Below are 16,247 nucleotides of genomic sequence, written 5' to 3' on the forward strand. Positions count from 1 at the left end.
GATCACAATCTGAATTGGACTTGAAACACCACGTCCAAATAGTTTTAGTTGGCCACCCTATTGAATTTTTAAAAATAAATTTTGTATATTTATTTAATTGGGGAATAGTTATTTATTTATTTATTTTGTTTGACAACTCATGCCTATTGAATTCTTTCTAAAGTACCTTGGAAAAATTATAAAATCTCTCATCTCTTTATGAGAGAATATAAAATGTCTTTTTTTTTCCTTCCATTTTCTCTCCAATTAGTTTGGCGGTAATTATGGAGGATAATTAATAAAGATCTATTGGATTGACAACAAAAGATGACGATTTCATCTTAAGCTTTTTGTTTTCTAAAATTATGCTTCAATATAGTCGATATTAAAAAAAAAAAAACGTTTGAAATCTTAGTTAAAATTTCAAAAAACAAAAGTGAATTTTTGAAAAATAATGAGTTGCGTAGGTAATATTCTTATTTATTGTTTTCTATTTTTTAATAAAGAAAATAGACCGTTGCAAATATGACAAAACTATTTAGTAAACTTATCAAAATAACCAACCACATTCAGTTTTCTCAAATATAGCACTTTAAAAAAGAAACACATGTCCAATTTTAAAATGATAACTTTACCTAAATGATATACATCTGTAAATATATATGTAATATATATGACTACTGATATATGTATGTGATATACATCTGATATACTATTGATATGAGTGTCTGTGCAATATGTATATGATATACTACTAATATCATTTGTCTGATATACTACTGATATGAGTATTTGAGATACTAGATGCCGCCCACTGCAATTTCTCTAAAGAAAAACATAATTAACTGTTCTTTTCTTTTCTACTAAAAGAAGAAACATAAACATGTTTAGTGACCATTTCCATGGTTGTTATCCAAAATTTTCAACAAAAACAGAGAAAAAAAAGAATATATATATATATATATATATATGAAAATTACTTATATAAGAAAAAACAAACTTTCCTTCAATTATATATACCATCATATACTTGGATTCATGATCTTCCCATATCTATATAATGTTGCCCTTCACACATGTCTCTTTACTCCAAATATAATTTCATAACAAATATATATATATATATATATATATAAAAGATTTGCTCCAAGTTGATTTGACACAGCCAAATCCTACATATTGTTCATGGGGCTGTTTCACATCTTTTTTTACAAGTCAATGCAAAATGGTCATTTTTGCTCTGTTGTTCAATTATTGCACGTCTTGAGATTGAGTTTTAGAATATTGAAATCGTGCAGCCCATTCCAGCCAATTATAGAGAAGCTTAAACCTTGCCATTATACATATATATAGATGATACAGGGAAGAAATATAATTGTGTGCATGACAATTAATTTGGCATACTCATTTGATTGATTGATTCCTTTTTCACAGCTCCATAACCATGACAACAATGTCAACAACTAAAATTCCTTGTTCTTTGGCGCTCGCCTTAGGTCTCATGATGCTCTTGAGCTTCGTAGTTTCGAGCTCTGGAAACCTTCAGGTGGGATTCTATAAGGGAAAATGTGGCTTCAGAGATGTTGAATCCATCGTTAGAAATGTCGTTACTGCTGCACTTGCGGGGGATCGAACTCTCACTGCCGCTCTCCTTCGTTTACAGTTCCATGACTGCTTTGTTTCTGTAAGCGCTCTCTCTCCTTGTTTTCACTCTCTTTCGACATTAACATGCTGAGAGTGTCTCAAGATTTTAGATACTGATGTTGATAGAAATGTCACGGTCTCAGAAAAGATTATTATAACTACTCATAGCTTAAGTGTTTGGGTTTCGTGGATAATTTGATAAAATCTTTTCATTTGAAGGGATGTGACGCTTCCCTCCTACTGGATGGAAGCAATAGCGAGAAGAGAGCTCCTCCGAACCTGAGCGTAAGAGGTTACGAACTTATTGATGCAGTGAAGAATGCTGTGGAGAGGGCATGCCCTGGAGTTGTTTCTTGTGCTGATATTATCGCCATGGCTACAAGAGATGCTGTTTCTTGGGTTCCTACTGATCTCTCTTTTCTCTCTTTCTCTTTTTATAAGTATTTTCGAAGACACTTTGTGAATCAATATATATCGTCATTGGGTTATTGTAGGCTGGAGGAGGACGATACGGCGTGGAGACCGGACGGCGAGACGGGTTGAAACCCGCCTTTAACATAGATCTTCCGGGGCCTTCGATATCAGTCTCGGACTCCATTGCAGCCTTTTCTAAGAGGAACCTAAGTGTTACAGATATGGTTTATCTTCTTGGTGGGTAGCCCTAAATAATATGTTCTTGTTGTGTTAATTTCTTTACTTTTTCTATTATTGATTAAATTATATTTTCAGTCCCTACACTTCCATTTCTATTGAGTTTGTAATGTAAATTTTATTTTTATCATTACTCTTATCCTCTATTAAAGTTTATCCAACATCTTTGTGATTAGTGAATAGTAATAAAAATCCAATACATTCTAGCAGAGAAACTAACTAAAAACAAAATAATTATCAAATAAGACGGGTGATTATTATTTTTGTTTCCCTGAAACACAAGCAGGTGGCCACACTGTTGGGGTAGCACATTGCATTTTCTTCAAGGATCGCCTCTATAATTACAAGAACACAGGGAGACCCGACCCGACCATCGATCCATGGTTGCTCAACAACCTGCGAAACCAATGTCCTCGAAATTCAGACAACGACAATGCTGTATTTCTTGACCAGAACTTTCTAAGTTCTTTCGTCGTCGACAAGTCATTTCATAAACAGATATTGCAACGAAGAGGGATACTGGAAATCGATCAACAACTTGCTTTAAATCCATTAACGAAAGATCTAGTGTCGAATGTAGCATTTGGATTCGACTTCTCGTATAAGTTTGGACAAGCCATGATCAATATGGGAAGAATTCAAGTTCTCACTGGTTCTCAGGGGGAGATTAGAAAAAGATGTGGTGCTGTTAATTGAATGTCATAACCCTAGTTTTTAGGGTTGATTATATGCTAAGATATTATTTTGGTCTCTGTATTTTTTTACTTTGCCTATTTTATCTTGAACTTTCAATTTTTATTCATTTTATAAGTTCTAGTACTTTCAAAACGTTCACTAAATTTCTTGAATTATAGTCATAAATTTGTATATATTAACGGGGTTCCATTGTATGTAAAATTTGTATTAAAAATTTTCAAATAAAAATCAAATTGATCACCTTTTTAAAAGTATAGTAATCAAAATAGAAGTTTTTGAAAGTACGAGGAATTAAAATAAGCGAAAGTTTGAAAATATTAAGACTAAATCCAATGGTTTGAAAATACATGAAAAAGAGCCAAAATATAGGAACAAAAATATATAATATTTAAACTTTGATTATATTAAAGGTGCATGCATATAGACTGCTATCCTAAATGAATTTTTTTAACCTCTTGCCATTATTTCTAATGTATTTTGTTAAATGTAATCATTATTCTTTTGTGTGAATTTTCTGTATGCTTTTAAGATTTTTACTGTATTGTCCCAATAATTTAAAATTTATAAATTATAACAATGATACTTGTGTTAATTAAAGTGTGGATTCTTTTTTAGCATATTTAGGGGGCTTTTTGATAGAAGATATATATCTTAATCAGTTGAACAATGCTTGGTTGGCAATTAAAGTGTGAATCGATGGACACTGATATGCAAACTTTATTAAGAAGACTATAATGGAGCCAAATTAGAAAATCCTGTAACCTATGAGGGAAATTATTTTCAACTCTACTACGACTTCCTACCAGAGAGGTAGAGTATTGCTTTTTTATAAGGATTAAGATACTGTTTTTTAATAAGGAAGATTTTATTTGTACAGAATCCAAATAAAAGAGATTTGAGTGGTTGTGTGAAAAAGAGTTCGTATATGCAGGTTTGGTGAAGATATTTTTAATTATGTAATCCTAAATAGTCATTGTTAGGATAGAAGTAAGATAGTCATTATACAATGATATCCCTCCATTATAATATTCCAATTATGGAATTTGCTCTTGTGGAAGATCGGGAATAGTCCCAAGATTGGGCAAACCAGTATAATCCTTTTGGTGGTTAAGTTTTTTAATTCATCCCTATCTCTTATTGGTTTATTATTGCTGCTAAGAGAAAAAATTAAATAGTTTGTCTATATTTTTTCCCATCACTTCTCGTTTGGAAGACTTACCTAAAACTTAACTTTAAAAATTGCAAATTACAAGCATCCAGCGATTTCTTCTAACTTATAATTTTCTTTACCATAAGTTCTTGAACTTTTTAGGATCATGAATTGTAAGCTAATTGATCATGGATGTTGATTAATAACACTTCAAGTAAAATTCTTTTTTCTTGCGAAGTCTCAAACAAAATGATGTAATTTTCAATGTGGGTTTTTCAATGACTCGACACGTTTATTAGATTGATTTGCGTGAGCTAGAAGCTACTAGCTAGGATGGCACATATATGACCCAATTGAGTGAGACCCTAGGCTACGAGGTGAACCTAGTTTATTTTTTAGTACGATATATAGAGGTGGATATTCGAACTCACGAATTTTTTTTAGTACAACATGTGGTTGGTGTGGAGATTCAAATTCTCAACTTCATGGTTGAACATATATATGTGCCTTAATCCGTTGAATTATAAATCGAAAATAGGTGTCTTAATCAATTGAACTATGTTCAAATTACATTTGGCCCAAATGTATTATAGCTCGACCATGTGAGATATATAGAAGCCACCTAACAAAGTAAATTTCACTACCAACCACATTAATATGCAAGTAAGGATTGTCAGCTTACAGTTGAGCTATGTTCATTTTGGCCCAATAATTAAATTTGAGACGAGGTTCAAAATTTGTGGAAATTAATTTAAACTTTGATAATTTATGTGCCATTTGATAATGGTTTTTTTTTATAGTTTTTTATTTAAAAAAATCATGTTTGTTAGGGTACAATTTCATCCCCTCCCCGTTTCTCTTTAAAAAATATTTGAATTTCTATCTAAATTACACACATACATATACATACGTACGTAGAGTTTCTAATATTTAGTCATTGAAAATTAATGTTCACAAAAACTATACAACTAAAAAAGGGAACACAATAATTGACTTCATCCTAAACTCATCCTAAATTCACCATGAATCAATTCAGAATCAAATAGTCGATTTTCCCAACCCTTCGAAGGAGCTTTGCCATACGCTGTTTTCAACCCCCTCTACCTTGCTCCTTTTGAGATATGCTTAGGACTTAGGAGGGCCTCTAGCGTATGTATCATTAGTAAGAAACTAATCAAATATAGTTAGGCAAAGAATATAATTCATCAATCTTTGTAGGTCCGATTTCCTCTAACGAGCTATACGATAAGGGGAAGTAATGTTTCTAAGTTTTTTTCTTTTTGTGTTAACATGATGGGCTCGGTTCAACGTAATTGGCATTAAAAAGTCAAAATTAATACCAACCTATCACATGTTAGATCCAAATTTAGTTATTAAGGCATATTCCTATTTTTCCTAGGCAAACGAACAATTCTTCAAACATTCTTTAAACTCCAAACACCTCCATCCAAAAACCCCGTTTTCTAGAACAAATCCCACAAATCCAAAGCGAAAATCCTTCTTTGTAATCATCAAATTAAACCCACAAGAAAGAAAGAATAACACTCTGTATAACCCAAAAATTTCCAACCAAATTCCTTCCCTATAAAAATCACACCTTTAACTCTCCCAATAATTAAAAAACCATACTTAAAATATAATATAACATAAATGGCTATGGCTTCCTCTTATTTTTTGTTCTTCGTGGTTGTGGCCATGATCTTGTCCAGTTGTTGGAATATGGCCGACGCCGGCGACGCGGATCTGATAGTGGACTTCATCGGCCCACTAGACGGCGGCGCAAACGGCAGTTTCTTCACCTTCACGGGGCTACGCTTCGCCGTGGCCGGAGAGTTCCCTCCAAATTTCAAGCCCACAAAAGCGACCTTCTTGGAGTTCCCAGCCCTCCTCGGGCAGAGCGTTTCTTTGACCGTCCTCCAGTTCCCCGCCGGCGCCGTCAACCCGCCGCACACCCACCCCCGCTCGGCGGAGCTCCTCTTCCTTCTCTCCGGCACCCTGCAGGTCCACTTTCACATTTTTTTTTCTTTTTATCAATGTTTCTTTTTTAAATATTGTATTTTTAAAAGTAATTATTAGGGAAAATGATATCACCGTGATTAAAATTTTGACAGGTCAAAAAAGAAAAAAATAAAAAAAATAAAGAAATTGAGATATTTTTTCTATTTGTTTTAGAGAACCAAAGATTATCAAATTTGTAGCGGTGGTCAGTAGCAAAATGCAAATAAATATTTTTGCTTAAAGTATTTTTTGGGCTCATTACGTAACCAAAGACAATTTATTTGCTTTTTTACTCGATTTTCATCACGAACGATGACCTTTCAATATATTGCTATTAGACTTTTCATGAACTTTATCACCCTTCATGAGTTGTTTTTTATCTATCGAGTGAAGATAAGTTGTAAATGTATTAGATCATATGAAATCATATATATCTTTGGCATCTTAAAACACGTGTGATATTATCATGAATATACAGATTAAAATTGCGAAAGTCTCAAAATATACACACATACTTGGCTCCTTACCGGTGAGAACTAATCTTGTACTCACCACAGTTAAATGTCTGACAACTAAGAGATAATTAAAAATGCAAAAACATAATTTGTTTTTAATAATGAGTTGTCAAACATTTAACGGTGGCGAAGAAAAGATTTGTTCCTCACCCGCAAGGAAGCCAAGTATTTTTCGTTCACATGTAAAACATATCTTATTATGTAAAACATTGATACTAATGATGATTGTATATACCACAAATAATGGACTACTTAAGTACACAATCTAATATAGATCATTGTAGAAGTAGCTAGATCAGTCTCTTACCATAAAAATGTCTGCATGCACACCTCTCTTTCCCATTAAATCTCCTCAAAGAAGCTAGCTCAAGATATTTTTGGTGGATCAAGACGACTAACAGACTATAGAAGACGAAAGAATGAATCACCTGTCGATCTCTATCAAATAAAACTATACTTGAAAAATGAGACACATATTGACCAACACAAAATCCATCTCTATGAATCTAGGCTCATTGATGAGACGACGATCTAGAAAAGAAAGTCTATCGATTGTCACCCCTCCAACTATGAAAAATCCACCAATTCACGTGTGATATGTATGAATTATGAGAGTTTGTGTACCATAGTCGATAACTAGATATAGATACTCACAAAATATTCATCATTCTTAAACAAATAGTTTTAAAATTATTATACTTTTATTTCTTCCCAATTTCCTTGCAGGTGGGGTTCGTGGACACCACCAACAAACTCTTCAACCAGACCCTTCAAGTTGGGGATCTGTTTTTGTTCCCTAAAGGATTGCTTCACTTCCAGTTCAACTCCGACCCTCTCAACTCCGCCACCGCCATCGCCGCCTTCGGCAGTGCCAATGCCGGTACCGTGTCGGTGCCGTTGTCGGTGTTTTCGAGTGGGATAAGTGATGATGTTCTCGCTAAGGCTTTCAACACTCATGTGGCTGTCGTTCGTAGAATCAAACATGGACTTACACCCCCAAATTAATCTTAAAAAAGTACAAGCTTAAGCCATTTTATATATATATATATATGTGTGTGTGTGTGTGTCTTTTTTTATTGTCATTTTCAAAATAAAAAATGTTTTCCTTCTCATGTCGTGTTTGTTAAAAGCTTCGAATTAAGCTGGTGTTAGAAAATCATTATCCAATAATAATAAACATATCTTATTATGTAAAACATTGATATTTGAAATCTATATATATTATAATGGCATAGAAGAAATCAATCCTTAAACAAGAAAAATAGAATTAGCTACGAGGGAAGATTGAATGAGCATTTTGGTTTTCTTCCACTCTGCAAAAGCTTGAATTGAGAGACTTTCAATTTGTTGATATACCATAATTAAGAATGAAAATATTTTAGTGTTTATTGGTTAGCATCTATGCTTTGCTGACTACCACTAAAATTTTGATGCATGGGAGATCAGAGAAAAGAGAAATGCAGGAAAATAAATCATTTTGCTGTCAAATTTTTTTTTGTAGTAGTAAACATGATGGTAGGTGTTAATCGATGAGCACATTGTTCATAAAGAATATATAGTGCTCTCTCTTTAATATGATGGAAAATTGTATTCCGACGAGAAATTTCTTAAACCATAATCTTAATTAATTAGATGGTATTGAGGGGCGACACTTTTAAATGAAATTTTGTGAGCTTATTAGGAGGACCACTTAGTATGTCGATTAAATAATTTAAATATAATAATTATTCAATGTTTGGGTTAATTAATTATGTGATTAAAGAAATAAATGTTTTGAAAAATATACTTGTGAAATATTAGATTTGACGCAATCTTACTTTATAGGGCAAGTTCATTTTCTATATTTGTCATTTTTATGGAGTATATTAATCAATTCAAATGAGAGATGTTTTTTGTTAACCAATTGAATTGAATATTAATTGTGGTGTACAGTCACATTACTAAACTTCGCTAAAGGAAAATTAATACCTACCCCTTCTGTTCACACTATAATTTTTTATTTATAGATAATTTTTTTATTTTGATAGACTCCACATAATTTTTAATACGACCTAACAAATAATGAATGGATAATATAAGCTTAGTTCAGTGGTATTTGACATCTATATATATTTTTTTACAATTGAAATTTTTGGCCGACCAGAGAGACCGAGGGTCAAGTAGTCACAATTGAGGACAAATTAAAGGAGCAAAGAGAAATAGAAACCAATTCTATTTTAGTTAAATTACAAATTTGAGTCGCCGACCACAAAGAAGTTTTAGGAATAAAATAAAAAGTTTAAGAAAATTAAATTTTTTTTTTCATTTGACAACTAAATATGTAATTGGAGAAATTCAAGATATTTTGTGTAAAAAATATGCATATAAAACTCTAAACAACCACGCCTAACAGCATACATGAAGCTAACAAAAAAAAAAGTATACATTAGAAAGGAGATTGTTCTTTTTTTTACGAAGGACCAAAATGAGGATCAAAGTATATACGTATAAACCAATTCGAACATAGCTCGGTAGTAATATGCCAACTATCTTATTTAAGGTGGAATATTCAATTCTCCACCTCTGTGTTTGTTGAATTAAAAAAAATAAAGTTCAAAATATATGACATTTAATTTCTCAATAAAATAAATAAATATGTACTTTCTTTGTCAAACTAGTCAATTCGAGATAGTTCACTTGGTTACGATACCTATTTTTGACGAAAAGATTGTGAGTTCAAATCTTCATCCTACAAGTATACTAAAAAAATTAGGAAACTATGATTCGTTCAACTAGAATTTGGAGTAAAAATTAGTTGGAATTTGATTTAGAAAATAGAACAATGACATATTTAGTCCATAAAGTTTGAATTTAGTTTTTAACTAGTTCTCAAGTTTGAATTTAGTTTTTCTCTCGTCTCTCAGTTGAGTTGAGCTAGTGGAATGATGAATAGATGTAGTAGCTAACATAAAGGCTCCGATTTGTTTCTGTTTCTTTATTTTTAATAAAGAAAAATATATTGCATGATTCTAACATTAAGATTTAGAACAAATTAAAAATGGGAACCAGAAATGAAAAACAAAGTTAGTTGTAAAATGCTTAGATTTGTTAAGAAAATTAGAAACGATAAACATGAAAACGTTACCAAATGGGTCCAAAGTACTAGACTTTGATTATGCATAATTTTTAACGAGTTGATAAATTTTATTATTCCTTATTATCTTTAAGTGACATTTTTCCCTCATTTTTCTCTCTCCATTCTCCTCTCATTCATTTCTTCCCCTCTCGACCACCCCTCTTCGTTATCAAATTAAACCTTTAAATTCACTCGGTTCTAATTTACAATAATGTGAACACCAAGTTTTTCGACAATCAAACTAGATTCATCAACGCTCGTCTTGAGTAATTTGATAAATCTCTTTTTATCTAGTAACATATGTTAACTACTACATCATCATTTTGCTAAGTCAAGATCAAATTGAAATTTTAGGAATCAATTAAAAAAATAAATTCAAACTTCAATTACCAAACATGTGAATGGAAATTGAAATGATGGCTTTTTAAACTCAGGGATGAAAAGACGAAAAATATATTTTATCGCAATATTTAATATAGTTTAAAGTTGTATGATATTTTTATTTAAATTTCAGTTGAAAATAATTCAAAAAAACAAGATTTAGTTCCGATTATTCTTGATTTTGTTTCTGTTTCTAAAAGGTAAAAAGAAGACTTTTTCTTCTATAAATTTACATTTACACACAGAGAAACGCTTGTTCTTAATTGCCCTTAATGTAGAAATTCTGCCTTTATTAAAAAACCCTGCGTTGCCCTCGCGGATTGGACGACGGCGCGGGTATTCTTCTGATTCCGGCCAAAATGGACGTCAATGTTGGCTCCGCCGCCCGTTTCCGCCACCGCAAATCCTCATCCACCGAACGATTTCTCGGTTCCCTCTCATCTCCGGCCTCCCGCCATGGAAACCCTAGCTTCAGCTCCACCGCCGCCCCTGTCAACGGAGCCGACGATGAGAACGAGCTCAACGAGGACGACGTCTTCTGGACCGGCGATTTCGCTGCCGAATCCGGCCACCATACCCACTCCACTCCCTCCTCCTCTTCCTCTTCCACTCCTCGCCACCACATCCACCACCTTCAGCACAAGGGTTTCCCCCAGCCGGAGACCTTCGGAATCCTCGCCGCTCTCCCCGAAAACGAGGCCTCGTCCAGTCTCCGCAGCTCTTCCTATTTCTACCACAAGGCGTCCATTTCCTCCTCGTCGTCTTCTTCCTCCCCTTCGTCTTCCCGTATGATTCCCACCATTCCGAAACCTCCTCTGGAACGATTGCCCCTTCCGATTTCTGCCTCGTTGAAGTACCAGTCGGCCCCGGTGAATGTGCCGATAATGTCGAAGCCGGTTCAGAGACACCAGGAGTTGGACGTGGATGACATTGATGAAGGAGATGGTGAGATGTTGCCGCCGCACGAGTTTGTGGCCAGAAGTTTGGCCCAATCGCCATTGTTGTCATGCTCAGTGCTCGAGGGCGCAGGAAGGACGTTAAAGGGCAGGGATCTCCGCCAGGTTCGCAACGCAGTTTGGAGACGAACAGGTTTTCTTGATTGATTAATGGGAATTGAATTTCTGTAATTAATTTTGGAGGAACAGATTTGCTTACTTAGCTTTCGACAATTCGCAAAGCTGCGAGTGTCTGGTTCACTTTGACGACTATTTGCGTCGCTCTTTCTAGAATGCCGAGGGTCCAGGAATATTTGAATCTGCTTGACACTCATCATAAGAAAGAATTGGAATTGTAATTATCTGAAGGGCATCTAAGAATTTACTTGGCAAGTTTCTTTGTAAGTTTGACTGTTTATCTGAAAACATTTTTCAATCTATCATTATTAAATTCTAGTAATGTTGTTAGATTTGCATCTACATTTCTAGTTACAAGAGTTCAACTAGAAGGGATTCTACATAAAACTATTGGGTGCAAAAAAGAAGTCCAAAATGGAGAGTGTTCAATTTGGTTAATTTTTTTCGTTTATCCTTCTGTGTTTAAAGGGAGCTCAATTACTCTGTCTTAGTCATATAACGCCAATTACTCCTTACTTAGTCATATAAGGCGGCATAAAATAATTCAAACTGTGTACACTGTTCATTTCTTTTTTTCTTAATTTGACTGAATCAAATCAATAGAACACTAGTTGTAACTTTGCCAAGTTTCTTGGACATCTGGATTAAGAAATACGCTACATGTTTTATAGGTTGAGTCGAACGGTGCTTGTTTCTGAATATTGTGGAGCTTTTCTTTTACCTTTATCGGACCATCACTCATGTCTTTTCTTTATGTGGATACTGGCTTAACATGATAAGTTGTGAATGACAGAGTGCGTCCTTTATGATACCTTCTTGTAGTGATAACCTCGAGCAAATTTAGCCCAACATGTCTGTTTATTTTAATAGGGTTGGGATCATAAGGAGCAAAAGTATCCATTTTGTTGCTGTGTTTAATGATATTTTCCTCAATCCCTACATCAGACTATTCTCACGAGACAACTGTATCTACTACATTTGGTTGTCATATTAAATCTTAGGTAGCTAGTTACAATGGTTTGAATCTATTCGCTCCAACTCCCTTTACTATTTATATTAGTCCTATTAACAACTAGAACAACCTATGATTGTTTGTGACGGAGGACCATATGTTCCCCATGGAAATGTTTATTGTTGCTCTCAACTTCCGTTCCCCATGGAAATGTTTATTGTTGCTTTCAACTTCCGTCCCCCATGGAAATGTTTATTGTTGCTTTCAACTCCTGTAATGGGTGATCGAACCTCTTGGAATGCAGGATGAGTACGTACTGATGTGGGTGAGGGGAAGCTGGAAAAGAGAGGATTAATTATTAGTGTAGAGAGGATTAATAATTACAGAGGAGAATGATGAACAATCAACACTTCAATTCATTAAGATTTAATGAAGATCAATTTACATAGGTATTAATAGGCAAAATGGTTGAAACAAATGCAGGAAATCAAGCTATGTTGATGATACAGAATTGTACTTTCTAGAGTTCTATAATCAATACCAGAAATAATGCATATAAAATGTGGCTCCAAAAATAAGTTCATGGGTAATCGTATTTGAATAACTGCTGTTTGGTTCTTTCCCTCCTTTAATGAACTTCAAGTTACTTTTTATTCCATTATTCTGTCATGGTACGTAGGAAGTTGAGGGGATTAGACTAGGTATGGCTCCTTGTTTGGGGACTTCTGAAACCTGAATTCTTTTTATTCAGTGCATAGACGAAAAGTATTAAAGTGAAAAGTGAGTCGTGCATGGCCTATAGTTTAATCTGGATAGAGCAGTAGCTGGATTTGATTGACATACTTCCTTTCATTATATCATAATTTTCCACTCGTTTTAGTTTATAAATATTCTGACAGATCCTTGCTGGTGGTGATGTTGCTTGACGGCCTCCAGAGGTAATTTGTTTGCTTCCAGTGCCAGCAGAAAAACACTTTGTTGGACTGTTTCTTATGAGATGGGAGCATGTGAATGGACTACATTTCATTTTAGATCTGCTGTTTTTGTCTGTTATTGTTTTCTTATAGATTTGACACAGACAATGTCGTAATTTGATTTTCTTTGAAAATGAGATTGCCACCTCTGATTTCTGGACATTGATTTGCTCCTCTGTCTCCTTCGTCCTTTCCCGTTCTTAACTTGTTTCTTTCTTCTCCCGTTGTGTATTATTGTTATGTCATATTTTGGTTCCTGGAAAATGTGACGGAAGTAGACTTCTTTTTTTCTTTTCTTAATATGCTTGTTTCTTCTCATCCCCTGGCTCCACCATTGCAGCTCATGGAAGGTTGAGAAATTTGTCACATAAGTGACTATGCAATATGCATTCAAGGATAAATAGATTTGGTTATTAATTTCTAGGTGTACATGGTTAAAGTTCGAATGACCTTTGCCTGCATCTTGTAGGTATTACTTATTAGATTCTCAATCTTCTCCAAAGTACTCAGCAGGAGGAGAATCATTTTGTATGCTAAATGAAGCTTGAAAATACCTCTCAATATTAGTTTATAGATTCTCAACCTTCTCTAAGGCACAGGAAGAAAGAGAATTGTTTTGTTTGTTAAGGTTTCTTGCATCCTAGAGGCGATATAATCGCATTCAGTTTCTTTCTACACTATGGCTATACTGAATTTGGATGTGTTTGTTTCTGGACCTCTAATTTAACCAATCTTCTGCTTGGCCCTGTACAAGACAATAAGTTATCCTGAAAATTTAGCAGGGGTGACCTCTCTCCTGTCGGGCATTGGCCGAGTTTCAGCTACTCCATTTTCGCCATTAATGCCCTCTGCTTCCCAAGTCTCACAGAGAAACAAGGTCAGTTTATGATGTACATAGGATACTGTTTCGATGAGGTGAAGGATAGTAGTACTTAGTATTGACTTATGCAATTTGCTTTCTGATAGTAAACTTACTACCTTTCCTTAGCTATGGATTCTGTTTGAGCCACAGCTTCCTTTGATTCTACGGTTACAACTTTTGATTCGTGGAAATGTAGATAGAAATATGAACACGTTGGATATTTTATTATTTGGTGAGGTCATTTTTTTTGGATTTCGTTACGGATTCTGTCCCTAAACTTGCAGCCTGTTAACATGCTTCTCCCAATCGAATACGGCAGAAATTTGGCTGCACACCATTGGATTAGACAGGTCCAGAAAGTGAGGTATGTATCATTTTATTCGTCCATGTCCTGAAAACAAAACAAGACGTTAGCAACATTTTTGTTCTTTGGAGTGTGAAGCGGGTAAAAATTGCCGGACTAATTATGTCATTCTACATTTCAACTATTTTTTAGTACAATATGTGAGGTAGGAGATCGAATTTAAAATTTTATGGTTGGAGGTATATGTCAATTACCATTGAGTTATGCTTGCTTTGGTATTTTATCATATGAATTTTTAGTCTACGTAGGATTGGTTGAATTTTTATTGTTTTACAAGTTTCAATTCTACTCTCCGTCTTTCAAATTGTTCCATAAGTAGCCTGAGGACTTTTTTGAGTATAAGCTGGGGAGTTTGGTGATGGGACCGCATGACAATATTGAGATCTCGACATTTTCAATGATATCTTATCGATACACCTGGAAAAATAGCAGCAGAGTAATTTTTGTGGCACCATAAGCCAAAGGGAGGGGCATTATTGATATTTCATTTACCCTTGCATTCCGGGAAATGGCTGCAGCCATATATTCCTTTGACTGAGTGAGGGGATTTTTGAGAATGAATTGGATTAAGATTAACCATTCAGTTTCAATTTCATATATTTTGTAGGGTCCTAAATTTTCTAACAATTTTGACCTAAAAGAAAAATTATAACGAATTTGTTTTGATTTTGGTCTTTTCAAATTTTAAATTTATGAACAGTACTTGAGTTTCTTTTTTTTTTTTCAATTTATAAAAATATTTCTGAAAGGCCTAACATGTTTTCAAGCAAAAAATGGGGTTTTTGAAAAATTGAAAATTTTGGGTTAGGATTTAGAGGTATTTGTTTAAATTAAATTAAAATTTAAGGGCTACTGTTTGATTATTATTTCATTTTTTATTCTTTTGACTTTTAAATTAAATCAAGAAACACTATTACTTTGGGTTTCATTGTTTTGAAAATTAACAAAAAAAAAAATTTTAAAACTTGTTTTGGTTTTTAGAATTTGCAAGGGATTCAAATGTGTTTACTAAAAAGACATACTAAATAAATTATTAGACTCATGGTTATCAAATAGGGTCTAAATTGTAAGTTTGATTCTTAAATTTTAAGGTTAGGTTGTGTCTAATAGGTTCATAAACTATGGTTTTTAAGCTTTCAATTTTGTGTTTGATGAACCATTTACTTATTAGACAATATATAATAATCTTGTGTCTAAAATGTTCTTGAAATGTTCTTTAAAGTTCATGTATTTACTAAACACTTTAAAATTTAGGAACGTAGGACTTTTTCACTTAAAAAGTTCAATGATCTATTAGATACATCATTGAAAATTTTATTTGTTAAGAAAATTTTATTTGTTAAGTATTTTTTAAAGTTAAGAACCTTATTAGACACGGTTTTCAATTACTAAATTTATAATTTACTCTAAAATAAAAAAAAACAAAGAAAAGTATTGGTATTTTAACTTTCAAAAAGTCTATTTTAGTATATTCAAAATCACTTTATCTATCTATTAAACAATTATCGACAAAGTGACAAAAAGGATCAAATGGACAAATTGGACCAAATATGAAGAGGAAAGAGCCAGGGCTTGAAGCAATTCAAGTTGATGGTTTGTTTTTGGATTTCAGATTTGAAAGGAAAACAACGTACAATACTAATAGGTGAGTGAATATGTCTCAAGATTTTTCTTTGTTAGTATGAGCAACTAACCACGCAATCTCTATTCCTGCCATGTAGTATTTATTGCAACTTTACTTTGGAGAAGACTTTCTCCCATCATATTAAGAAATTTGTCAGCTGGATGGTAACTAAAACCAAATGGCATTTATGCCACCTACTTAATGAGGCCATGTGACCTTTTACATTAACTTCTTTGTCCTCTACTTTATGCTTCATTTATAGGGCTGCA

The 16,247-nt window shown here is 33.6% G+C and overlaps 3 protein-coding genes across 3 annotated transcripts; all 3 read left to right on the forward strand.

The window, feature by feature from the left end:
• The first annotated feature begins 1,362 nt into the window (after nucleotides 1-1,362).
• Nucleotides 1,363-3,143, forward strand: RHS18 (root hair specific 18). Its single transcript, XM_022286944.2, has 4 exons — nucleotides 1,363-1,663; nucleotides 1,843-2,022; nucleotides 2,118-2,274; nucleotides 2,561-3,143. Exons 1-4 carry the CDS (start codon nucleotides 1,424-1,426, stop codon nucleotides 2,968-2,970), a joined length of 987 nt encoding a protein of 328 aa, XP_022142636.1. The 5' UTR covers nucleotides 1,363-1,423; the 3' UTR covers nucleotides 2,971-3,143.
• Nucleotides 3,144-5,662: 2,519 nt separating this feature from the next.
• Nucleotides 5,663-7,722, forward strand: LOC111012724 (putative germin-like protein 9-2). The gene is made up of 2 exons (XM_022286978.2): nucleotides 5,663-6,121; nucleotides 7,360-7,722. The coding sequence occupies exons 1-2, from the start codon at nucleotides 5,771-5,773 to the stop codon at nucleotides 7,636-7,638; spliced, it is 630 nt and encodes a 209-aa protein (XP_022142670.2). The 5' UTR covers nucleotides 5,663-5,770; the 3' UTR covers nucleotides 7,639-7,722.
• Nucleotides 7,723-10,369: 2,647 nt separating this feature from the next.
• On the forward strand, nucleotides 10,370-11,520 carry LOC111012725 (protein S40-7). The gene has a single exon (XM_022286979.2). The coding sequence runs from the start codon at nucleotides 10,489-10,491 to the stop codon at nucleotides 11,230-11,232; it is 744 nt and encodes a 247-aa protein (XP_022142671.2). The 5' UTR covers nucleotides 10,370-10,488; the 3' UTR covers nucleotides 11,233-11,520.
• The last annotated feature ends 4,727 nt before the right edge of the window (nucleotides 11,521-16,247 follow it).

This window comes from Momordica charantia, assembly GCF_013281855.1.
Source record: "Momordica charantia cultivar OHB3-1 chromosome 3 unlocalized genomic scaffold, Mcharantia_2.0 BLBB01000003.1, whole genome shotgun sequence".
Classification (NCBI taxonomy): Eukaryota; Viridiplantae; Streptophyta; class Magnoliopsida; order Cucurbitales; family Cucurbitaceae; genus Momordica; species Momordica charantia.